The sequence below is a fragment of the Chiloscyllium plagiosum genome, chromosome 21 (genome assembly GCF_004010195.1).
Source record: "Chiloscyllium plagiosum isolate BGI_BamShark_2017 chromosome 21, ASM401019v2, whole genome shotgun sequence".
NCBI lineage: Eukaryota > Metazoa > Chordata > Chondrichthyes > Orectolobiformes > Hemiscylliidae > Chiloscyllium > Chiloscyllium plagiosum.
In genome coordinates this window covers 41,160,938-41,186,751 of record NC_057730.1, presented here as the reverse complement: position 1 = coordinate 41,186,751, position 25,814 = coordinate 41,160,938, and the positions used below count along the sequence as shown (strand labels likewise).

Below are 25,814 nucleotides of genomic sequence, written 5' to 3'. Positions count from 1 at the left end.
TTTCCACACTGTAAGTAATCTAATCTAATCTAATCTAATCTAATCTAATCTAATCTAATCAGTCTTCTGGCACCTCACCTGTGACTATCGATGATACAAATACCTCAGCAGGAGGCCCAGCATTCACTTCTCTAGCGTCCCACCGTGTTCTCGGGTACACCTGATCAGGTCCTGGGATTTATCCACCTTTATGTGTTTCAAGACATGCATTTCTTCGTCTGTAATCTGGACATTTTGCAAGGTGTCACCATCTATTTTGCTACTTTCTTTTTCTTCCATATCCTTTTCCACAGTAAATACTGATGCAAAATACTCGTTTAGTATCTCCCCCATTTTCTCCAGCTCCACACAAAGACCACCTTGCTGATATTTGAGGGGCCCTATTCCCTCCCTAGTTATCTTTTTGTCCTTAATATGTTTGTAAAAACCTTTTGGATTCTTCTTAATTCTATTTGCCAAAGCTATTTCATGTCCCCTTTTTGCCCTCCTGATTTTCCTCTTAAGTATACTCCTACTGCCTTTATACTCTTCTAAGGATTAATTCGATCTCTGCTATACCTTACATATGCTTCCTTCTTTTTCTTAACCAAACCCTCAAATTTCTTTGGTCATCCGGCATTCTCTATACCTACCAGCCTTTCCTTTCAGCCTAACAGGAATATACTTTCTCTGGAATCTTGTTATCTCGTTTCTGAAGGCTTCCCATTTTCCAGCCTTCCCTTTACCTGAAAACATCTGCTCCCAATCAGCTTTTAGAACATAGAACATAGAAAAGTACAGCACAGAACAGGTACATCAGCCTGTGTTGTGCCGAGGATTAATCCTAATGTAAAATAAAATAACTTTACCTACGCACCCCTCAGTTCACTTCTGGCTATGTTCACATCCAGCAGGTTCTTAAATGTCCCTAATGACTCTGCTAATGCCACTTAACACATTTTACCACATATCCAACCTTCACCAAATAAATATTGTAACATTTTCTTCCTCATTACGTTGTTGGTCCTTTGTTACTGACCTTTTCATATTACATTTTATGCCTTGTTATGGGACATTCATTATGGTGCACACCTCATTATAGCAAGCAAATTGTTTAAGACCCTAGTGAATGTGTTCTAATTAGCATACTTTGTATTGTTAACACCAGAATATAAAATGTTTTTCGGGATCTATGGCACAGTGATAGCATGATTAATTTTAGCGAGATGATGTGTTAAAATTCCACCTATCCTGAGATGTATCATAACATTTTTGAACAGGTTGATTAAAAGTAATTCTAAAATTCTGATATGTGCACTTTGCGAAAATGCTGAGATTCATTGCCACAAAATATGTTTTATGTGAAGCACTGCACCATTCATCCAAACGATTTACAGTATCAACATAAAAATTGAAAATCACCTTTTCCAATATATTATTGGAACTGCAGAACTAAGTACCAGTTTCACCACGCTAAAACAACTTGATCAGAACAGAGGTTTTGCAACTCTTGTCATATTAGATGTTCAATCTATTTGAATTAACAATGGTTTTGTGAAGTTGCTATGCTTCGAATAAGCAACAAAGTTGGTTGCAGATATTTGCTTTCGGGTAAGGCCCAGGTTTAGCTTTCTCAGCCTGCTGCCAATTAAGCCCTTAAGTGGTTAAATAATGACAACTTAAGGGACTATTCCCATCCAGGTTGCAAATATCTCAGCTCTAACAGAGAAAGATGAGGGGCAGTCGATTCAACTTGTTTTGTTAAAGGGGTACAGATGGGACATTAGTTAGATCTTTCAATGCCTGACAAATATGTTAGAATTCTTTGAGGAGGTCATGAGAATCAGTGGATGTGATCCATTTGGATTACAAGAAGACCTTTGACAAGGTGTCGTACAAAAGGCTGCGAAATAAGACAAGAGTATTAGGGCCACGATACTGGCATGGATAGATGACTGGCTGACTGGCAGAAGGCAGAGAGTAGAGACAAAATATTTTTCGAGATGGCAGCAATAACTAGTGGAGGTCCACAGGGGTCAGTTTTAGGACCTTAACTATTCATATTATACATTAACAACTGAACAGAGGACCCTAGAGCATTGTTACTAAGCTTGCAGATGACACACAGGTGGAGGAACAGGTAGTGTTGAGGAAATGGGGAGGCGGCAAAAGGACTTGGGCAGGCCAGGGGAGTAGGCAAAAAAAATGGAAGATGGAATACAATGTGGGAAAGTGTAAGGTTAAACACTTTGGTAGGAAGAATAGAGGTGAAGACACTTTTGTAAATGGGGAAAGGCTTCAGAAATCTGAAAGACAAATTGACTTAAGACAATCCTGAACTAGGACTCCTAAGGTTAACAAGCAGGTTCAGTTCTCAGTCAGCCAGGCTGATGTAATGTTAGCATTCATTACGAGAGGGTCTGAATATAAGAGTAGAGATGTACTGCTGAGGGTCAGACTATAATTGGAATATTGTGAGCTGTTTTGGGCTTGTATCTAAGGAAGAATGTACAGAAAATGGAGGGTGTCCAGAATTGTTTCACAAGAGTGACCCCAGGAATGAAAGGCTGGTCATATAAGGAGTGGTTGAGATCTGGACTCAATGGAGTTTAGAAGGATGGGGATATCATTGAAACTTACAGAATACTGGGAGGCTTGGATAGAGTGGATGTGGAGAAGATGTTTCATGAGTGGAGAGAGTTAGACATGTGGGCACAACCTCAAATTGAAGAGATGACTCTTTAGAATTGAGATAAGGAGCATTTATTTTAGTCAGAGCATGGTGAATCTGTGGAACTCATTTTTGCAGAACACTGTGGAGGCCAAGTCTTTGAATAGGTTCTTGATGAATAAGAGGATCAAGAGTTATGGGGAGAAGGCAGGAGAATGGGACTGAGAAACATATCTATCATGATTGAATGGTACAGAAGACTCAGTGGGCCAAATGGCATAATTCTACACCAATATCTTTTGGTAGAATAGTCTTAGTACTAATTTGTGCTATAACAAGCAGCTGGAAATAGGAAAGAGAGCTGCATAATGAGGGACCTACCTCCTCATTGCCTCCACTTCCCCTTCCCCCTTACCTTACAATCCCCAGCCCCACAAAGGTTGACACCATGGTCCATATTATCTTGAGTGTCTTTCTTGGAAGCAGCCATGGCCTTCACTGTAGCTTGGCTAAGTGCCTCAGCGATCATCAACTGATAGTCTTGCACCTCTCACAGAACAGGACACCTGCCCCCCAGCTATTTGATCTCAGAGGAATACCCACCACTAAACTGCCTGATTGGAAGAAAATATGGCAGGCCCACGTCTGAAGAGTCATCTTGGTATTCTTAACACCTTTTGGGCAGGTGAATGAGGCATCCTGCAAAGCCAGAACATCCTGCTCTGTGATTCTGTAAAGTTTATAGACAATATTCAAGATCCATGACCATTAAATGAGAAGTTATTAGATTAATTTATGATATTAATATGTGTCTTATAATCATCAATTCAAAAATGTTAAATAAATTATTATATATTAGCCAATGTCTTGTGATATGGCTTGTGGTGAACTCAATGATTTTTTTTTGATTTTTATAGTTATGTTACATTATTTTGTCCATCTGAGATTTTGATGTGCAACTAATGTTTGCGCTCTTGTCTATCGAAACACTAACAGAAAGGTGGAAAAAACAAAATGCTTACTTTGGATGCCTCAAGAAGAATCAAACTTGTCAAAACCCAGTCAAAAGCAGGTTGATTGGCTAAAATAAAATGGACTAGGAGAAAGTGAGGACTGCAGATGTTGGAGATCAGAGTTGAAAGTGTGGTGCTGGAAAAGCACAGCAGATCAGGCAGCATCCGAGCTTTTGAAAGTTTTTGCCTAATACCATCAAAATTGGCCTTTCTCCAACTTAGAACTTCAACTTTTAGATCTGGTCTATCCTTTTCCATCACTATTTTAAATCTAAGAGAATTATGCTCACTGGCCCCAAGTGCTCCCCCACTGATACCTCATTCACCTGCCCTGCCTTATTTCTCAAGAGTAGGTCAAATTTTGCACCTTCTCTAGTAGGTACATCCACATACTGAATCAGAAAATGTTCTTGTACACATTTAACAAATTCCTCTCCATTTAAACCCTTAACACTATGGCAGTCCCAGTCTATGTTTGGAAAGTTAAAATCCCCTACCATAACCACCCTGTTATTCTTACAGATAGCTGAGATCTCCTTACAAGTTTGTTTTCAATTTCCCTCTGACTATTAGGGGGTCCATAATACAATCCTAATAAGGTGATCATCCCTTTCTTATTTCTCCATTCCACCCAAATAACTTCCCTGGATGTATTTCCAGGAATATCCTCCCTCAGCACAGCTGTAATGCTATCCCTTATCAAAAAGGCCATTCACCCTCCTCTCTTGCCTCTCTTTCTATCCTTTCATTAGCATTTGTATCCTGGAACATTAAGCTGCCAGTCCTGCCCATCCCTGAGCCAAGTTTCTGTAATTGCTATGATGTTCCTAACCATGCCCTGAGTTCATTTGCCTTCCTTGTTAGGCCCCTTGCATTGAAATAAATGCAGTTTAATTTATTAGTCCTACCTTGTCCCTGCCTGCCCTGACTGTCTGACTCACTTCTGTTCTCAACTGTACCAGTCTCCGATTGATCTCTTTCCTCACTATCTGCCTGGGTCTCACCCCTGCCCCCCAGCCCCAACCTTACTAGTTTAAATCCTCCCAAGCAGCTCTAGCAAATCTCCCTGCCAGTATATTAGTCCCCTTCCAATTTTGGTGCAAACCGTCCTTCTTATATAGGTCACTTCAACCCCAAAAAAGATTCCAATGGTCCAAAAATGTGAATCCTTCTCCCATACACCAGCTCCTCAGCCATGCATTCATCTGCTCTATCCTCTTATTCCTGCCCTCACTAGCTCGTAGCACCGGGAGTAATCCAGATATTAATACTCTCGAGGACCTCCTTTTTAAATTCCTGCATAACTGTCTGTAAACTCCCTTCAGAATCTCAACCTTTTCCCTTCCGATGTCGTTGGTTCCAATGTGGACAATGACCTTGCTGGCCTCTCCCCCTTGAGAACATTCTGTACCCTCTCTGAGACATCCTTGATCCTGTCACCTGGGAAGAAACACACCATTCTAATTTTTTGCTGCTGGCCACAGAAACATCTGTCTGTACCTCGGTCTAGAGAGTCCCTGAACACAATTGATCTCTTGGAACCCGACGTACTCCTCATTGCATTAGAGCCAGTCTCAATACTAGAAACTTGGCTGTTTATGCTACGTTCTCCAGAGAATCCATCACCCCCTACATTTTCCAAAACATCATACTTATTTGAAATGGGTATAGCCACAGAAGGCTCCTTCACTAGCTGCCTACCTCTCTTACTGTTCCTGGAGTTAACCCATCTCTGTGACTGTATCTGAGACTTTCCCCCTTTCCTATAACTGCCATGCATCACGTACTGTTGCTGCTGCAAATTCCTCATTGCTTCTAACTGTCTGTCCAACCAATCCATTCAATATGATAAGATTCGCAACCAACAGCACTTATTACAGATATAATCCGCAGTAACCCATAAACTCTCTTTAAACTCCCACATCTGACAAGAAGCGCATATCGCTCTACCAAAGGCCATTTTTGCACTTTCACAATCAACAGAGCCAGAAAATAACACCGTCTTATTCCTCTACAAAACACTGCCCCAGGTTAAATTAATAGTTATGGCTTATATTTTAAGTTTACTCAAGAGACAGATCTCCAAAAACATATAATCAAGAAAGAACCCACTCTACTCACTACTGCAGACTTTCTGTAGATCACACTTAAAAACAATACACTTACCTGCGTCTGTGCTATGAACTTCACCCAAACAGTTTCTCCAAGATCAGTTGTGAATTTCACTGTTTGTTAATTTTCCCAAACGCACTGCTATGTCCAGCGATACATGAATTCAAACAGCAAAGGCAGTAACTGTGCAGGTTCACTGCTGTGTCAGTTTCTTTCTCTCTCTCTCCCGCATTGACCTCATCATGTGCTTCCTTTGTCCGCTCTTCTCCCTTTTAAAATTGCTGTTGTTTTGACTTTTATTTTTCCAAAGTACCAAAACAATGCAACAGCATATAAACCAGTAATTGCTGCTCCTGGAATTCGAGGAGATCACCTCCAGCACCTAAAATACCTCAAAAAAAGGAGCAGCTATTACAGCCAGAAATTTTTCCTGTCCTCCATCTTGGATTACCCAGAATGCTGAGCATAGATTTGGGATTGAAGACAGTGGGAGAAATTAGATTTTCAGTTGTTCATTGGACATGGACATTGCTGTCTAAACTGACATGTTATCCATCCATAATTGTCCTGGAGAAGGCCATGTCATAACCTTGAAAGATGTTGAAGTGATAATGTACCTGCACGAATGATTCAGAGGCACAGGTTAATGCTTTAGAACATGAGTCAAAATCCCATGATGGCAGTGTAACTTAATGATGGAGTTATTCTAAGTAACATTGTGTGAACTATGACTAATTGTTGTAAAAACCTATCTGGTTCACTAAGTCCTTAAGCAAAGGAAATCTGTCATCCATACCTGGTGACTGCAAACCATAACACATGGGGGATGTGGTAGACATTGTCTTAGCAAGTTTTGAAAAGATTTGTAGCTCAGATTGAGGTTTTGGATGTAAGTTGGCTCACTGAGCTGGAAGGTTCGTTTTCAAAAGTTTCATAATCATACTAGGTAACATCTTCAGTGAGTCTCCAGACAAAGCACTTTTGGTGTTCCCTGCATTCTATTTATATGTTTGGGTTTCCTTGGGTAGGTGATGCCATTTCCTATGGTGATGTCATTTCCTATGGCGATGTCATTTCCGGTTCCTTTTCTCAGGGGGTGCTAAATGGGGTCCAAGTCAATGAGTTTGTTGATACGGTTCTGGTTGCCAGACTACTCAGACCCCTTGGCATCATGGTAGCCCACAAGCCCACCAACACACTAAAACAGCAGATTATGAACTTGACAGACCCTATACAGACAACAAGCAAAACTAATGTCATTTACAAAATATTGTGCAAGACCTGTAACAAACACGACATTGGGCAAACAGGTATAAAACTAGCCACCAGGATACATTAACATCAACTAGCCATAAAATGACATGACCCTCTCTCACTAGTATCTTTACATACAGATAAGGAAGGACACCACTTTGACTGGGACAAGCCAAACAGCGAGACACACGAGAATTCCTAGCGGCATGGCATTCCAACTGGAACTCTATCAACAAAGACATTGACTTAGACCCATTTACCACCCCCTGAGAAAAAGAACAGGAAATGACATCACCATATGTAATGATATCACCACCGGCAATGACATCACCAACCAAAGGAAACCCAAACATATAAATAGAAAGCAGGAAACACCAAAGGTGCTTCATCGGGAGGCTCACTGAAGATGTAATCTAGTATGGTGATGAAACATCCGAAAGTGAACCTTCCAGCTCAGCGAGCAAACCTACATCCAGACATTGTCCTGATGTTCCAGCCCGAGAGTGGATTCTCAGTCACTGTGAAGTCCTGGCTCACGATTATGGAGAACAATACTTCACATGTTAACTGTTCTGAAGTCATCCTAAAATGGTTTCTAGTTTATGTGCTGCAGAATCTTTGTCAGCCGCTGACCTGCTACAGAAAGAGCATGGTTAATGCTGCCGTGTGCAACAGTTTCCCAATTTAGAGCCATAGAGTCATGTGACACAGAAACAGACCCTTTGATCCAACCAGTCATTGCTGAATTTAACCCCAAACTAAACTAGTCCCACCTGCCTTCTCCAGGCCTGTATCCCACCAAACCTTTCCTATCCATGGATTTATCCAAATGTCTTTTAAATGTTGTAATTGTACCTGTATCCACCAATTCAGAAAGTTCATCCCACATGCTAACCACCCTCTATGGAAAATATTTGCCTCACGCCTTTTTAAAATTTCTCTCTTCTCACATTAAAAATATGCCCCCTAGTTTTGAAACCCCCATTCTAGGGAAAAGGCAACTCTCATTACCTCTCTCTATACCTGTCATTATTTTATAAGCTTGTATCAGGTCACCTCTCAACCTCCTATGCTCCAGTGAAAATATACCAAGATACGGTGAAGATCTGCCTGAGTGGAATGGAGGAAAGGTATTCCTTCAAGACCAATGTAGAAACAACTTCTGAAATGACTGAGACATAAATTAACCAAGTTTCCTGCGCACTTTAGGTGAAGGAGTCCCATTTTCTGTGAATGAGCTATTGACGTTGGATCTACTTTAAAAAAATAGTGTTCGACCATGCTTAAACTCCTATCCTTCATTTTAATGAACTTGATTAATTTAACAAGGTAACCTTGCAGTATTAGTGTTCTGAGGATCCTTTCTTTGAGATGACAGTAAGGCTTGTCATAATCTAAAAAACATTTTTTCTAATATGCATTGCCTGTGTATCCCTTGCTTTCTCCAATGAGAGGGTAATTGTTTACTGAGTTTATCCACTCAGCGTTGAGTCTGAACTTGAACCAGTTCAATCTTGCACACATTTCTGTATGGAAGGGCTTAAAATGAACACATGGAACTTTTAACTCTCACTCTTGGCACAATAAGGTTAGTTTTAAACAAAAATAATATATAGGCTTTGCAGGTTATCTCTCCAGTCTTCGATCCAGGTTGATTTTAATCAGTTATGACAGACATGGCCCAGATTTCCAGCCTAGATACAGATCAATAAATAGTCCTGCATGTACTGTCTGGCTAAATAGAATTGCCACAAGCCCTGTGACTAAACAAAGAGATCGCCAAACAGTTGTTCTACAGCAGTTACTGCAACTGTCAGAAGGCATTTTTGTTGAGTCCCACAGCAGGTTGTACTTGTACTTGAGTACAGTAGGAAGTCAACCACCAATACTGGAACCATTCATTCCTGTTTTAAAATGAAGCATAGTACACCAGTACAGTTATTGAGGTCCCTCAATCAGAAAATATCTGGTAGCCCTTATAAATTCACTTCAGGTTAGTTTATTATACAGCAATGGGGTGTTCAGATCTATGAATTGCACTGTAGCAAAGATACTAGAAAATAATTAGTCATAGAGAGACAGCACAGACACAGACCCTTTGGTCTAACTCGTCCATGACACCCAGACATCCCAACCCATCTAGTCCCACCTGCCAACACATGGCCCATATCCCTCCAAACCTTTCCTATTCATATACCCATCCAGATGCCTTTTAAATGTTGCAATTGTACTAGCCTTCACCACTTTCTCTGTCAGCCCATTCCTCACATGCACCACCATCTGCGTGAAAAGGTTGTCGTTTAGATTTTTTTTCATCTTTCCCCTCTCATCCTAAACCTACGCCCTCTAGTTTTGAACTTCCGCACCCCAGGGCAAAGACTTTGTCTATTTACCCTATCCATGCCCCTCATGATTTTGTAAACCTCTATAAGATCACCCCTCAGCCTCCAACGCTCCAGGGAAAACAGCCGTAGCCTATTCAACCTCTCTCTATAACTCAAACCCTCCAACCCTGTCAACATCTTTGTAGATCTTTTCTGAACCCTTTCTAGTTTATTTAATTCATATGCCCATATTTCCCTCCTATTTATTCTGTTTTTAACTATATCCTTTCTGCCCCAAACCACCAGCCTGAATTGAGGAACATGCTGGGCTCCAAATACCTTTCACTGAGGTCTTGGAATTTGTTTTTCTATTCCATATTCAACCCACCCTCCCAATACATTCAAAACATGTAATCTTATTAATGGCTCATCTAGTAAAAGAATTGGATTTAAAATGCTTTATCATTTAGTGAAGCTGAGGTGTCAATTCAATATTTAAAACAGATTAATAGATTTTTGTTAGGCAAGGGGTTAAAATGTTTTGGAACCAAAGTACGTTTGTGCAGTTTGTACAAATCAGCTATGTTCTAATTGAATGGTGAAATAGGCTTGAGGTTATGAATGGCCTCCCTCTGTTTCTATAAATTGTTGGCCAATTATGTCTCATGAACCTATGCCCCATTATTTGGCTTTTACAATTATAAAACTTGGCGTGGTTAAATTTCTGTGACATATCAACCATTCAACTCCCAAACTTTAGTTTGATAGAGAAGTTTGGGTAGATAGTTTGGTGAATGAATCTAAACGAGCCAACAGCTTGTATTGTATATTCAGAGATAAAGCCAGCGATGCGTGTTGGCAGATGGCTTGTGATATGGAAGATTAGAGATGATAGCAGTTCTCTGATGCATTTTGTTGATCAAGGCTGATGCACTTTTATATATTTTTGCTCTGTATCTTTCGTTGCCACATAGTGAGATCCATTAATTCAGCTGAAAAGCAAATTTACAGACTGATGTCAGGAAATAATTTATGAGCAAAGAAGGAGCAACATTTGCAATGAATTTGTAATATGGTAATGGAAGCTAAATCCCTTTGTGAGGCTGAGGTTAAATGCAAGGATGGATCTGTATTTTGGATGGATGGATGAGTTGAGGCAACTTTAATGGCTGGTCACGTTTGTTTTTGCTTGTATGAGTTGAGCTCCTTGAAAGCTACAACATTCTTAAAGGACTGACAGGGTATGCGGTACTTTCCCAGATGACCACTACTGGCACCTTATGGTATTTGCTGCTCCTACCACAATGTTGTACTGTACTGAAAAAGGGTTGTTTGAGGTAGCTTGCTGCCACCAATCCTCCTTTGTCTTTGCTTTACTTTGTCTTGAGTTGAATGAGTGATTAGTGGTAGAGGATATGTTGCTGAGGAATATCTACCAAAGAGACGCAATTCTTAGATAATAAGATTTATTGCATGTTAGCTGATATAACTCCACAGAAGCTGGTATCCGATCCATGACACTGATTCAGCTGTCTCAGAGCCAGCTCTGAGTGAACAGGATGTCTGACATTTCTGTTCTTATCTGTCAGCCAGAGCTCCCTGATTAGACCAGATTAATCAATCTGGAAACTCATATTCTATGAGGTCCACCTAGTTAACCTTGTTACAATCACTATATCTCTCCCCCTCTGAGTTCGAGGACATGGCCAGTTCTTTTTGTTTTGGCTCCTCTTGGGGGCGTTTTACCATTGGGTCATGTTCCTCCAACTCTACCTCTGAGATGGGCAATGTGTAATGCACAGCAGCTTGCCTCTTATGCCTGGAGCCTCTTGGAAGAAATTCATTCTGTACTATAGGCAGCAAAGACATCAAGGTAGCAACATCTGCCATGGCCATTTCAGATTCTGAGCTTCAATGCTTGACAGAAAGGGAGAGCCCAGGGGTTTTGGAACAGTTGGAAAGGCTGTTGAGGAGCCGGGCATGTTTTGTTTCTGTACCATTTGTGAGTTTGCAGCTTTCGTATGGTCCACATGCTTGTTCAGGATTGTTGCACCTACGTCACTGACCTAACCTCGTGTCGACCATGCCTCTTACCCACACAGGCATTCCCATGGTTCCTACACCAAACTTTGTCCCCAGAAGTAAACTGTCCTTCTTGCTTAGCAGAGTCTTGTGTTCAGCATTGGGTTCCTTATGCATTTTCACTCTCTTCCCCAGGTCTGAGAAGATCAGATTTAACCTGGTACAGAATCTTCTCATTAGCAACTCTGCTGGAGCTCTCCCTCTTGTTGCCTGAGAGGTGGTCCTATAATCAAATAGAAATCGGGACAGTTTGGTATCGAGTGAAACTGTAGGCGGTTTCTTTAAGCCTGGCTTCAATGTTTGAACTGCTTTTTCTGCCAGACTATTGGATGATGGATGGTATGGAGCTGTCTTTATATGTCAAATGTTATTTGACTTTAAGAAATACTCAAATTTCTTGTTGGTAAATGATGGCCCGTTACCTGTGATGAACACTGCTGCAAGTCCATGCATGGCAAAAAATGTGCACAGCTTTTCTATCGTCATCCCCATGTTTGACAAATGAATTCTATACACGTTCAACCATTTTGAGTGAGCGTCCACAATGACTAAGAACATTGAGCCCATGAAAGGACCTGCATGGTTGACGTGTAACCAAGTTCAGGGTTTACCTGTCCATTCCCATGAATGTGGGAGGGATGATGGAGGTATTTTTTGTCCATGTTGGCATTCGAGGCACTGCCTCACCAATGAGACTATATCTACATCCAATCTTGGCCACCAGACAGAACTTCTCACCAACCTCTTCATTTTGAAAGCCCTTGGAAAACTCTGGTGGAGTTGAGCCAGTTCGGGACAATCTCTCTTGCTCCCCATAATAATATATCATCTTCTACTGTGACCTGATCTCTCCAGACCCAAAAACGTTTCAGTTCTGGTTGTGATGGCCCTTTGGTTTCCACCTTCACCACCAGATGTTTCAGTTTTGCCAAGACCGGATTGTTCTGCGTCCAAAGACTGATATTGTCAGCTGTGACTGGAAATGTGTTCTGAAAATTTTAAAATATTTTAGACTCTTGCAGTAATGATACCACTGGTAGTGTATCTGCCAGCAAGAGACGGCTCAATGCATCCGCATTTGCTACTTGGCCTCCCGGGCAGTGTTCCAATTTGTAATTATATGCGCTGAGTATTAGTGCCCACTGCTGAATTTGGCCTGAAGCTATGGGTCACACTGTCTTGTCCTCTTTAAGTAGATTTGGCAGGAATTTGTGGTTTTTTATTATTATTATTAACTTATGTCTGTAAAGGTATTGGTGGAACTTACCGAATCCAAATTCGACCGCCAAACCTTCTATCTCTATCTGGGTATATTTACACTCTGCATTAGCCAAAGTCCTGGCTGCATACACCACTGGGTGTTCCTCTGCATTGGTTACCTGCAAGCTAATAACCCTGATGCTATTACCAAGCTCACTTGAGATCATAGTGTGCCAACACTTTGGAGGATGACAGCTGTTTCTTCACTTCCCTAAAAGCTATGTCTTGGCTATTTGACCATTTCCAAGGCTGACCCTTTATTAAGAGTTAATGCAAAAATGCCAGGATGGAAGCCAGATTACATATGAACTTTGCATAATAATTCACCAGCCCAAGAAATGATCTAAGCTGCAGTACAGATGTGGGAGCCTGGGCACCTTGATTGTCCTCACTTTATCTTCCATTGGGTGTAACACAGTCTTGTCAACTCTGTAGCCCAAATAAACCACTTTGGCTGCCTGGAACACACATTTTTCCCTTCTAAGGCGTATACTCACCTGGGAGAAACGTCTAAGGGCTATCCCAAGTACCCGAAGTGCTCCTTATTGGTCTTGTCTGTTATTAGCACGTCATCTAGATAAATACAACGTCGGTAGACCTTGTAAAATATTCTCCATCATCCACTGAAAAATTGCACAGGCTGACATACCACAAATAGCAGACTCGTATGTTGGTACAAACCCTTATCGGTATTAATTGTAGCATGCTTCTGGGAGTCCTCATCTAACTGCAATTGCAAGTGTGCATGGACGGATTGGACCGAAGGGTCTGTTTCCATGCTGTACATCTCTATGACTCTATAACTTGCCTCTGCTAGTCATCTTAACTTAGTCAAAAATCCGGTCTGGATTTCCCTGGTTCTGAATTGCCAAGTAAAGCTGATAGCATCTCAAAATTAGAGGAGGCTTTGGGATTGTCATATTCCTTAATTAAATCTGTGAATTCTTGAAAGGTTTTAGTATCTGGTGCCTCACGGAGGCCCTGATGAAGGGCTTTTGCCCGAAACGTTGATTTTCCTGCTCCTCGGATGCTGCCTGACCTGCTGTGCTTTTCTAGCACCACTCTAATCTAGACTCTGGTTTCCAGCATCTGCAGTCCTTGCTTTTACCTGCCTCACGGAGAGTAAGGCTCCTAATAACAGAAAAAGCTGCGGGTCCACAAGCTGTTAGGAGCATTACTGGTTGACTTTCATCTGTCCACATGTCATTTGCCTGGAAAAAATTAGCTCATTCTTTCCTCAGACTGGGCCCAGGCATTGACAGTAGAATCGAACCAGTAGAGCTTCCCAAATAATGTCATGATGCCTAAATGCTTACCCCAACTCAAAGATGACTGTTGTGAGTGAATTTCTAAAGGAGGGTGCTTTTCTTTCATCACCACTGAAATAACTGAACTAAGGCTGGTATTCAGTCACCCTTTATTTAGATGTGGAGGGCCCTTAGCCCTAAGAGCCAGCGATCAGAGTAAACAGGATGTCTGACACTCCTGTTCTTTTTTTTCTTTTTTCTTTTTTGTTTGCGAGTCTTCACACACACTGATCCAGCTCCCTCAGAGTTAGCTCTCGGAGTGAACAGGATGACACTCCTGTTCTATTTTTTTCTTTTTTTTTCTTATTTTTCTTTTTTTTGAGACACAGTGAAAGACACAAGGTGCACGAATTCTTTATTCAGTTTCCACCACCAGGAAGAAAGGAAACACCCAAGTGGTCAGTGACAAGCAGTGCCCTTCACATCAAAGGGCAAGCATCTTGTTTCTTTTTTTTACTTTATTAAACAAATTACAAAAATAGTTTACAACAAACAGTTACATTTACAGCTGCATACAAGAGACAGCAGACACTCCTGTTCTTATCTGTCAGCCAGACCTTCCAAATTGGACGAAATTAATACCCCAGTCAGCGAATTCATAAACTGTGAGGTCCACCTGGCTGAACTTGTTACAATCACTACAATAAGTCCAACTACACTTAGTTGGGCAAAAATACTAGGATCTTAGGGAACTAGACCAATATCTGCTCCCTCAGAGAACTAGGGTAGAACTCCTTGTCAACATCCACAAATTATTTGTGCTATCAGTAGAATAGGTGAAGCCAATGTAACATATACATTAACCTCTTCAGAACCAGGATTGCTTTGTCTATACAAAAGGCTGGATACAAAATGAATGCTTTCCCTAGCTAAGGGATAGCCAAATATAGAGAACACAGCCTCAGAATTAGGGGAAGCCCTTAAGGATTTTAGAAGAGACAGTGCTTTATTTTCCACTGCAAGTCCATTTTGATTTAGTCCTTCCCTGCTCTTCCTACCCCGACCTCCTCCCTTTTGATGGTTTTTATTGTTACTAATGGGTTTTGCATGTAAATGTCTAATTGGCTGCACTTTAGATTACTGGTCCTAGTTAATAGTTAAAAGCAAAAGTAAAGGTTACACTGATTTGGTGGAAAGTTTGTTAAGTTGTGTGTGATCATGTTTCCTGGTTATTTCAAAAAATGAGCAGACCCAAATATATGAAAAGAAAAGCTGACCCTGAACTGGCTGGTTAGTTCAGATGATCAGAGCTTAGTGTTGATAATGTCAAGGTCATGGGTTCAAACCCAATACTTGGTCAATCATGTTGGCTTCCAACTGTGACTTTCACATGGATGATTATTGGCGGTAATTAATAGTTAAAAACAAAAAAAAACACTAAGAACTCTTGTCGCAAAGCAAAAGAAAGAGAGAGACCCAGAGGGCTGTTGTGGCATAGTGGTAGTATCCTTACCTCTGAGTCAGGAGGCCCAGTTTCAAGTCTCACTTGCTCCAGAAGGGTGTAATAACATCTGTGAACAGGTTGATTATGAAAAACATAAAATAGACCTAGAGGTCCTTGAGGCACAATGAAAGTGTGGAGGCTATGGAGGCCTGGGTTCAAGCCCTACCTCTTCTAGAGGTGTGTAGTAACATCTCTGAACAGGTGTTTCAAAACAATGCAGACTCTGTGATGGCTCTGCAAAACAGTTGTTCAACAATAAACAACATTCCTTTCTAATTAGGTTTTCTGAGTTATTACAGAAACTGTTAAAGAATATAACAATTGTTGGAAAAAGATTGGATTGTAATTCTGGCTGAAATGTACTGGAGAATTAAATAGCCCTTTCTAGCTTCTGTTTCCAAAATAGGGCAGTTCTCCTCCTGTCAATAGAATAAGAATTGATAATTGAAGGGGGTACTTTATTTTCAGCCTCATACCCCAAAACTATTTGTTTTAACAATTCTTTTTCCCTTCACTGATGATCTGTCATTTTTCACTCCTTGTTTCTTTTCTAAAATTATCAACGATGAGATCAGCTGTCAGTAGTCCACAGAGATTCCTGCCCTCCCAGATAACAGTTGCAAAATGGCCTCAATTTGCTAATCCTCTGGAGTTGTCTATCAGTTATGTGAATGGGATCAGAGCCATGTGGTGTCAGTTTGATTAACTTTGATCTTGATCAACAGCCATGTAGTTCATGATTCTGTCTAAAGGTAAATAGAATTAATTATCCTTGCACGATAGCATATTTACATAATTTAATAGATATGATTTTTTTTTCTTTGTCAGTTACCCATGCCCCTTCCTTAGTTACTGGTTATATTTACACTGACGAGCTTCAATTGTGCTAAATTTGGATTACGCAACCAAATAATGCAATATATTACTGTCATATCCTGTGCAAAGCTGCAGGGTTGTAATGATAGCAATATAATAAATTTTAATGACACACTGAAGACTTGGGTGCACATCTCTCGAAAACACCTCAAAGCACTTTACATACAATTTACAGTGAAATACAATGACTGTCATTATGTAGACAAGCATGTTGGTTGTTACATACACAGCTGGATCCAACACAAAATCCAACCTTGTGATGATGTACCTTTTTAGTCTGGTTTTGGTAGTGATGGTAACGATGAGTTTTTGTTTTAAATTCATTCACAGCATGTGCGTGTCATTGGTCAGGCCAGCATTTTTTGCCTATGCCGAAATATATATTGAAAATGGTGATGAGCTGTTCTCTTGAACCACTTGTAGTCCTTGGGATGTAGATACATTTTCAAAACTGATAGAGAGGGCATTCCAAAATCTTGTTCCAGCGATACTGAAGGAATAATAATATAGTTCCAGATCAGGATGATGTGTGACGTGGAGGGGATCTTGCAGTTTGTGGTGCTCCCACGTTCCTGCTGTCCTTATCCTTTCTCGATGGTAGCAGATGTGGGCTTGGAAGGTGGAATGATGGGGAGAGGAATATTATGAGGCAGGACTGGCTGTTCTTTTGAAGTAAACCCTGGGAACTTTAACCTTCGCCTGATTCACAAAAACAGGAATACAGGATCCTCTGTTCGATGTCTCAAGAATGATACCTGTGATAATGCAACATTCTCTCAGATTTGGACTGGTGTGTTGACGTTAGTATGTACTATATTTAAGCTCCGGAGTAGTAATTTATCTTTTTAAATGAGAGACAAGGGTACTACCGATTGAGCCAAACTCATGCACTAGAAGCAGATTGCATAAAGGTCAGGCTAATGTGGGAAAAAAGCAAATTACAGTGGATGCTGGAATCTGAAACCAAAAGAGAAAATACTGGAAAATCTCAGCAGGTCTGGCAGCAAGGAGAGAAAAGAGCTGACGTTTTGAGTCTAACTGACCCTTTGTCAAGGCTAAACAAAGGGAGAAATCGGGAGGTATTTATACTAGGCTAAGAGAAGGTGAGTCATGGCTCCAGAAGCAAAGGTAGCAATAAAGAGATGATAATGACAGTGCATAGAGAGATTATAGGGAGATTAGGAGCTGTGAATGACCAAGGCTGAAACCAGTGCTATGTGACAAAATATATGGGGGATGGGTGAAGCAGAGACAAAATGGAAAACAGGGGAGAAGGGTGGCAAAGGGGGAAGAGGAGAGGAAAAAGATGATAAGAGACTGGGGGGGCGAGAGAAAGAGAGACAATTAAGAAATATGAGGTACAGAACAGTGAAAAAAAAATTAGAGAAAGATAAATAAAATAAATGAAATAAAATTATGGAGCAGAATGAAAACAGAGGGGCTGAGATGGGATAATAATCTGAAGTTGTTGAATTCAATGTTGAGACCGGCAGGCTGTAACGTGCCTAGTCGGAAGATGAGATGCTGTTCCTCCAGTTTGCGTTGAGCTTCACTGGAACATTGCAGCAGGCCAAGGACAGACATGTGGGTATGGGAGCAGGAGCTAGTCAGAGTTAGGGCTACAAACAGTGGTTCAGAGATGTCAGTGGGCAAATTTTGTGATAGACAAGTCAGTAAGTTACAACACATTTGATTCAAGCCATGATAGTGACTGTTTCAGCAGAGACCCTTGATCTTATTCATGAAGTAGAACACAGAAGAAAAATGAATACTGAATAGTAGAATATCATGCTTTTGAGAAAGCCTTTAGGAGGGTAGTAAAACAGCAAACATTTGGAATGGAATTCCAGGTCACACAGCAGATCTGCAGAATGTTGGAAGCACATACAGAAATGAAGCTAGAGAAGTGAAGAATACACCTTGGAATTTAGACTGAATGAAGTTGCAAGCATATTGAGTGATGCTCATCAAGTGATGCTAACACCTGATGAAGGAGCAGCGCTCCGAAAGTTAGTGTGCTTCCAATTAAACCTGTTGGACTATAACCTGGTGTTGTGTGATTTTTAACTTTGTACACCCCAGTCCAACACCGGCATCTCCAAATCTGTTCTACTCAAAGTTGAGTTCAATTAGAGTGACTCCTTGCAGGAACCTAGAAATGAGGAAAGCAAACATAAGGATTTTGGCATGGAGATTGAAAGCGAAATGTATTGTGGTGGAATAGTCTTTATAATAGGGAAACTGGAAAGTTAAGTAGATGTATTTGAAATCCAGTTATTTGATGGTGGAAAACTGTTTCAAAGCTGAATGTGCAGAAGTAGCTGAATAGATTGGGGCTATTTTCTCTGGAGCGTCAAAGGCTGATGGTGACCTTTTAGAGGTTTGTAAAGAGGCTAAATAATCAAGATCTTTTTTTCCAGGGTAGGGGAATCCAAAACTAGAGGGCATAAGTTTAAGATGAGAGGGAAAAGATTTAACAGGTACCTAAGGGCAACTTTTTCATGCAAGTGGTGGTGCAAATATGAAATGATCTGCCAGAGGAAGTGGTGGAGGCTGGTACAATTATGACATTTAAAAGGCATAAGGATGGCTATATGAATAGGAAGGGTTTGGAGGGATATGGGCCAAATGCTGGTAAATGGGACTAAATTAATTGAAGATGTCTGGTCGGCATGGACAAGTTGGACTGACAGGTCTGTTTCCATGCTTCACGTCTCTCTGACTCTATGAATCTGTTGTATGACTGTAATATGTAAGCCTTGCCACTGGGTGGAAATGTATGACATTTTACATTTTGCACAACTATATTTATTGTAGCCTTTGTTTCGAGCCACTGGATTGTTCTGTGTTCTGCTTCAGTTCACAAATTTCCTTCTGTACGGAACTATGCATTCAGGTCAGTATTGCACTACATTGTTTTGTTACTGAGAAACAAATGTGAAAAGCTAAGATTGATAATGCACTGAGAAAGATGAACAGCCTCTATGTCATTAGAAGTAAATGAGGGAGGAACAGTTTGAGAGATGGGCATAAATCTACAAAACCAGCAAGAAATAAACAGTGCTGCAAGTAGAATATAATGACACTCTTCTTTCTGATTACTGACGATATCTAACAGTTTTTATTGCTCTTTCATTAACTTATATTGAATATGATTATAACTTCAGCACGATTTGAAGGTTGTGCAGCTGAACTTAACATGATTTTGAATATAATTTAGTTTTGTTTAATTCAATGAGGAGGTTTGCCTAAAATAAGGATAAGAAGTTGTGCTGACCAGGTGTTACTGGCCTTGGCTGTCAAAAGCTGGAAGATTGTCATAGAAAGGAATAGCTGAGGAAAATCGAGAGTTTTGTGGTTTTGTGGGCAAGATAGAGTCATGAATCTGAATTTTCAGCATTAGCGGGACATAAGGAATAGAAAGCATACTTTATGTCAGAAGGCTTATTTTCAGGTGAAGAGGATAAAGAGGGTAAAGTTAAAGCAGCACTCAGTCAATCATAAATCAGAGCAAGATTAAAAAAGTAGTGGCAGGCAGGTTTTGCCATTGGTAACAGGTAATCAAGTGTCGAACAGATTTTTTTGTATCTAGTCATAACAAATGAGAGCACTCTTAGTAGAACAGCCTTATCAGATTAGGAAGCAATATTTTGTTTTGGATGGACTTGGACTTCACAAAGAGTTAATAGATATTGAGATGGACATGGATGGTAATTGGTCAGCGTAGCAAAGCTTCTTGAGGTAAGTTTTTTTGAGGTAGATGGAGCAGATTTGAAAATTTCAATTTAAGTCAAAGGGGGTAAGAATGCTAAAGACTAATTTTCCACTCTTCATAGTCTATCCTCCTCCTTCCACTTTGATGCTGACTTCATAATCATTATCGGTCAGTATTATGAGTCTAAGCTTGCTCCTGACACCCACTTAATGCTTTATAATCAGTAGTTAAGTAGCCTACTCAGCTACTTGCAACCACATTTAGTGTAGCAAAAAATAATATACCAATACTTCTGCTGTAACAAGGATTCAATGCTTATACTCCTTCCCTTGTTGTCAAACCATTGCAGGAATGAATCACAGAATCACAGAATTGTTATGGTTCTGAAGGAGGCCACATTTCTCTCTATTGAATCTAAATTCCCTACTTATTCTTCAATAATCTGTGCACATATACACCAAAGTCCCTCTGCTCCCGCACTCCCTTTAGAATTGCACCCTCTATTTTATATTGACTTTTAGTGCCAACCAAAATGCATCAGCTCACATTTCTCTCTATTGAATCTCATCTGCCACTTATCCGCTCACTTCACCAGCTTTTGGAGTTCTACACGATCCTCTGCACAGTTTACAATTCTTCCAAATTAACTAGTCTGTAATACTAGAATTAGCTTTACATTCTTTTTTAAACAGGGCAGTAATGTTCTGGCACTTCCCTGGAGTCCAGAGAAAAAATATATTATGACCAGTCCCTCCACAATTTCTACCTTCACTTCCTTTAAAATCTTTGGATGCATTTTATGTATTCCTGGTGCCTTTAAGTTTAAGTACCAACAGTCTATCCAAGACTTATTCCTTTTGAATTTTGATCCCTTCTATTGATAGAAATTCTTCCTCGGCCAACGAGGGGGTGGGTAGCATCCTCCATTATGAAGACAGATGCAAATTATTCATTTAACGCCCTGCCTCTGTCTGTGAATCCTCTTTTTGGTGTCTGACTGTATTACTCCTTTAACTTCTCTATTACTTTTTATATACCGAAAGAAAATTTTGGGATTTCCCTTGGCTAACTTTTAGTTTTTTTTCATTCTTCCTCTTTGCTTTTTCTATTGCTTTTTCACCTCCTCCTTCACCCTGTAGTATTCCTGTTGATTCTAATTGTATTTTCTGCCTTATACTTGTCATAAACAGACCTTTTCTTTCTAATGTTAATTTCTACCTCCTTGGTCATTCAGAGAACCCTGGGTTTGTTTATCCTATCTTTCCAATTAAAGGGAATATACTTTCTGCTCCTTGAAGGTGGCCTGTTGTTCAGTTATTGATCTTCTAACAAATCTCTTATTCTAACCAATCCTACTCAGCTCTGTTCTTGCTCCGCTAAAGTCAGCTCTCTGCAAATTGATTTTTCTTGCTTTGGATTGTTGCATGGCATTCTCTAACACCAACTGGAACCTTATGATTATTGCCTCACTAAATGTTCCATTTGGCCCATCTCATTTCTAAGCACCAGGCCCTTGTTGGACTAAACACAGTGATGTAGGAAACTCTCCTTAATACACTCCACACTCATTGCCCCTTACAATACTAGTATCTGAATCTTCTGGTAACTGAAATTCCCCAATTATAACTGCTCAATTACACCTAGCATGTAATTGCACCCTTTTATTCTGTAACTGTGGTTAAATTGACTCCATCCTTGAACCCTCCCAATGCTGAGGAAAGCTTTATTTTTAAGAAAAGGACCTTTTTTGTTTTAGTCAACATAAGGACTTCTGCACAGTCATGACTTTTGCTTTATCTTGATTAAATTAGTTTGTTAAGAGAAAAAAAAGCAATGTTGTTAGTGTAGTCATTAGGTGATGGAAAAATACATTTGGAGAAGGATATAAACAGTGGGAATAAACATTGTTGGTCTTTGCTGTTCAGTCTGTAGGTTTTTTTTAATTTAAAGTGGGAAAGGAAGCAGGAGGTAAGTGCCTCTCATCTGTCAAAAGTAGCACAACCAGTAATCACTAACGCACAAAAGTAAACTACAGTATGACATTGCAAATCCTTTATCTAGTAATTCTATAATAACTAATGCAAATAAAATAAGCTTCCTGGGCCTTCCACCGAGCTCTTATGTGGCACATGTGAGCAATAAACTGCAGTTAGATATCTTTTAATTTCCTGCCCTCATTTAAAATATAACAAAAATACATGCTGTCCAATATTGTGACATCATGTTTGCTGGTAGTATTTTGAGATACAGTAGATGAGTGATTTGAGATGTGAAGTGTAGTGAGTGCAGTGTACGTGGGAGGAACAGATGACTTTGGACCAATGATTCTCAAAGCTCCAACACATCTGGGTAATCCAAGGTGGAGGACGGGAAAAATTTCTGGCTGAAACAGCTGCTCCTTTTTTGAGGTATTTTAGGTGCTGGAGATGATTTCCTCAAATTCCAGGAGTAGCAATGACTGTTTTATATGCTGTTGTATTGTTATGGATCCTTGGGAGAAAAAAGTCAAAACAACAGCAGTTTTAAAAGGAAGAAGAACAGACAAAGGAAGCACATGGTGAGGTCAGTGCAGGAGAGAGAGGGAGAGAAAGAAACTGACATTGCCTTTGCTGTTTGAATTCATGAATCACTGGATATCAGAGTGCTTCTGGGAAAATTAACGAACAGTGAAATTCACAATTGATCTAGGAGGAACTGTTGGGTGAAGTTCACAGCACAGCAGATAAGTGTATTTTGTTTTAGGTGTGTCCTACAGAAAGTCTTCAGTAGTGAGTAGAGTGGGTTCTTTCTTGATTATATGTTTTTGGAGATCTGTCTCTTGATTAAACTTAAAATATAAGCCATAACTATTAATTTAACCTGGGGCAGTGTTTTGTAGAGGAATAAGACGGTGTTATTTTCTGGCTCTGTCGATTTTGAAGGAGCAAAAATGGCCTTTAGTCGAATGATATGTGGTTTTTGTTAGATGTGGGAGTTTAAAGAGAGTTTAAGGGTTACTGCGGATTATATCTGCCATAAATGCTGTTGGTTGCGAATCTTATCTTATGAATGGATTGGTTGGAGAGACAGTTAGAAGCAATGAGGAATTTGCAACAGCAACAGTATGTGATGGATGGCAGGTGTAGGAAGGGGGGGGGGAAAGTCTCCGATACAGTCACATAGATGGGTTAACTCCAGGAACGGTAAGAGAGGTAGGCAGCTAGTGCAGGAGTCTTTTGTGGCTATGCCCATTTCAAACATGTAAGCTGTCTTGGAAAATGTAGGGGGTGATGAATTCTTAGGGCAACGTAGCACAAACAGCCAAGTTTCTGAAATTGAGACTAGCTCTAATGCAACAAGGGGTATGTTGGGTTCCAAGAGATCAATTGAGTTAGGGGATTCTCTAGTCCAAGGTACGGCCAGACGTTTCTGTGGCCAGCAGCGAAAAATCAGAATGGTGTGTTGCTTCCCTGGTGACAGGATCAAGGGTGTCTCAGAGAGGGTGCAGAATGTTCCCACGGGGGAGAGGGGCCAGCAAGAGGTCATTGCCTACATTGGAAACAACGACATCGGAAGGGAAAAGGTTGAGATTCTGAAGGGAGATTACAGAGAGTTAGGCAGGAATTTAAAAGGGAGGTCCTTGAGAGTAGTAATATCTGGATTACTCCCGGTGCTACGAGCTAGTGAGGACAGGAATAGGAGGATAGAGCAGATGAATGCATGACTAAGGAGCTGGTGTAAAGGCAGTAGGAGTATACTTAAGAGGGAAATCAGGAGGGCAAAAAGGGGTCATGAGACAGCTTTGGAAAATAGAATTAAGGAGAATCCAAAGGGTTTTTACAAATACGTTAAGGACAAAAGGGTACCGAGGGAGATAATAGGGCCCCTCAAGATCAGCAAAGCAGCCTTTGTGTGGAGCCGCAGAAAATGGGGAGATACTAAATGACTATTTTGCATCAGTTTTTACTTTGGAAAAGGATATGGAAGATATAGACTGTAGGGAAATAGATGGTGACACCTTGCAAAATGTCCATATTATAGAGGAGGAAGAGCTGGCTGTCTTGAAACGCATAAAAGTGGATAAATCCCCAGGACCTGATCAGGTGTACCCGAGAACTCTGTGGGAAGCTAGAGAAGTGATTGCTGGGCCTCTTGCTGAGATATTTGTATCACAGGTGAGGTGCTGGAAGACTGGAGGTTGGCAAACGTGGTGTCACTGTTTAAGAAGGGTGGTAAAGACAAAACAGGGAACTATAGACCAGTGAGCCTGATGTCAGTGGTGGGCAAGTTGTTGGAAGGAATCCTGAGGGACAGGATGTACACAGTGGCACAGTGGTTAGCACTGCTGCCGCACAGCGCCAGAGACCCGGGTTCAATTCCCACCTAAGGTGACTCTCTGTGTGGAATTTGCACATTCTCCCAGTGTCTGCGTGGGTTTCCTCTGGGTGCTCTGGTTTTCCTCCCACAGTCCAAAAATGTGCAGGTTAGGTGAATTGGCCATGCTAAATTGCCCGTTGCGTTAGGTGCAGGGGTAAATGTAAGTGAATGGGTCTGGTTGGGTTGCGCTTCGGCGGGTCGGTGTGGACTTGTTGGGCTGAAGGGCCTGTTTCCACACTGTAAGTAATCTAATGTATTTGGAAAGGCAAGGACTGATTAGGGATAGTCAACATGGCTTTGTGCATGGGAAATCATGTCTCACAAACTTGATTGAGTTTTTTGATGAAGTAACAAAGAGGATTGATGAGGGCAGAGCGGTAGATGTGATCTATATGGACTTGAGTAAGCCGTTCGACACAGTTCCCCATGGAGACTGATTAGCAAGGTTAGATCTCACGGAATACAGGGAGAACTAGCCATTTGGAAGAACTGGCTCAAAGGTAGAAGACAGAGGGTGGTGGTGCAGGGGTGTTTTTCACTCTGGAGGCCTGTGACCAGCGGAGTGCCACAAGGATCGGTGCTGGGTCCTCTATTTTTTGTCATTTACATAAATGATTTGGATGCGAGTATAACAGGTACAGTTATTAAGTTTGCATATGACACCAAAATTGGAGGTGTAGAGGACAACGAAGAGGGTTACCTCAGATTACAACAGGATCTTGACCAGATGGGCCAATGGGCAGAAAAGTGGCAAATGAAGTTTAATTCAGATAAATGCAAGGTGCTGCATTTTGGGAAAGCAAATCTTAGCAGGCCTTATACACTTATGGTAAGGTTCTAGGGAGTGTTGCTGAACAAAGAGACCTTGGAGTGCAGGTTCACAGTTCCTTTAAAGTGGAGTCGCAGGTAGATAGGATAGTGAAGAAAGTGTTTGGTATGCTTTCTTTCATTGGTCAGAGTATTGAGTACAGGAATTGGGAGGTCATGTCGTGGCTGTACAGGACTTTGGTTAGGCCACTGTTGGAATATTGTGTGCAATTCTGGTCTCCTATTGGAAAGATGTTGTGAAACTTGAAAGAGTTCAGAAAAGATTTATAAGGATGTTGCCACGGTTGTAGGATTTGAGCTATAGTATGAGGCTGAACAGGCTGGGGCTGTTTTCTCTGGAGCGTCGGAGGCTGAGGGGTGACCTCATAGAGGTTTACAAAATTATTGAGGGGCATGGATAGGATAAATAGACAAAGTCTTTTCACTGGGGTCGGGGAGTCCAGAACTAGAGGGCATAGGTTTAGGGTGAGAGGGGAAAGATATAAAGGAGACCTAAGGGGCAACTTTTTCACACAGAAGGTGGTATGTATATGGAATGAGCTGCCAGAGGAAGTGGTGGAGGCTGGTACAATTGCAACATTTAAGAGGCATTT

The 25,814-nt window shown here is 40.8% G+C and overlaps 2 protein-coding genes across 3 annotated transcripts in view; one reads left to right on the top strand and one right to left on the bottom strand.

Moving 5' to 3' along the window:
* LOC122560789 (uncharacterized protein C7orf50 homolog) overlaps positions 1–25,814 on the top strand; it is a 403,958-nt gene that overhangs the window by 147,062 nt on the left and 231,082 nt on the right. The window contains exon 1 of one of the 2 annotated variants that reach the window (XM_043711884.1): positions 19,049–19,218. The exons of the other annotated variant lie outside the window; for it this stretch is intronic. Within the exon in view, the coding sequence (XP_043567819.1) occupies positions 19,102–19,218 (117 nt within the window). The 5' untranslated portion in view covers positions 19,049–19,101. Of the gene's footprint in view, positions 1–19,048; positions 19,219–25,814 lie in introns of those variants that run through there. 2 annotated transcript variants of the gene reach the window in all.
* Positions 16,968–25,814, bottom strand: part of LOC122560787 — a 48,334-nt gene continuing 39,487 nt past the window's right edge. The window contains exon 4 of the transcript XR_006314809.1: positions 16,968–17,077. The gene's annotated coding sequence lies outside the window, so the exon portion shown is untranslated. The remainder of the gene's footprint in view (positions 17,078–25,814) is intronic.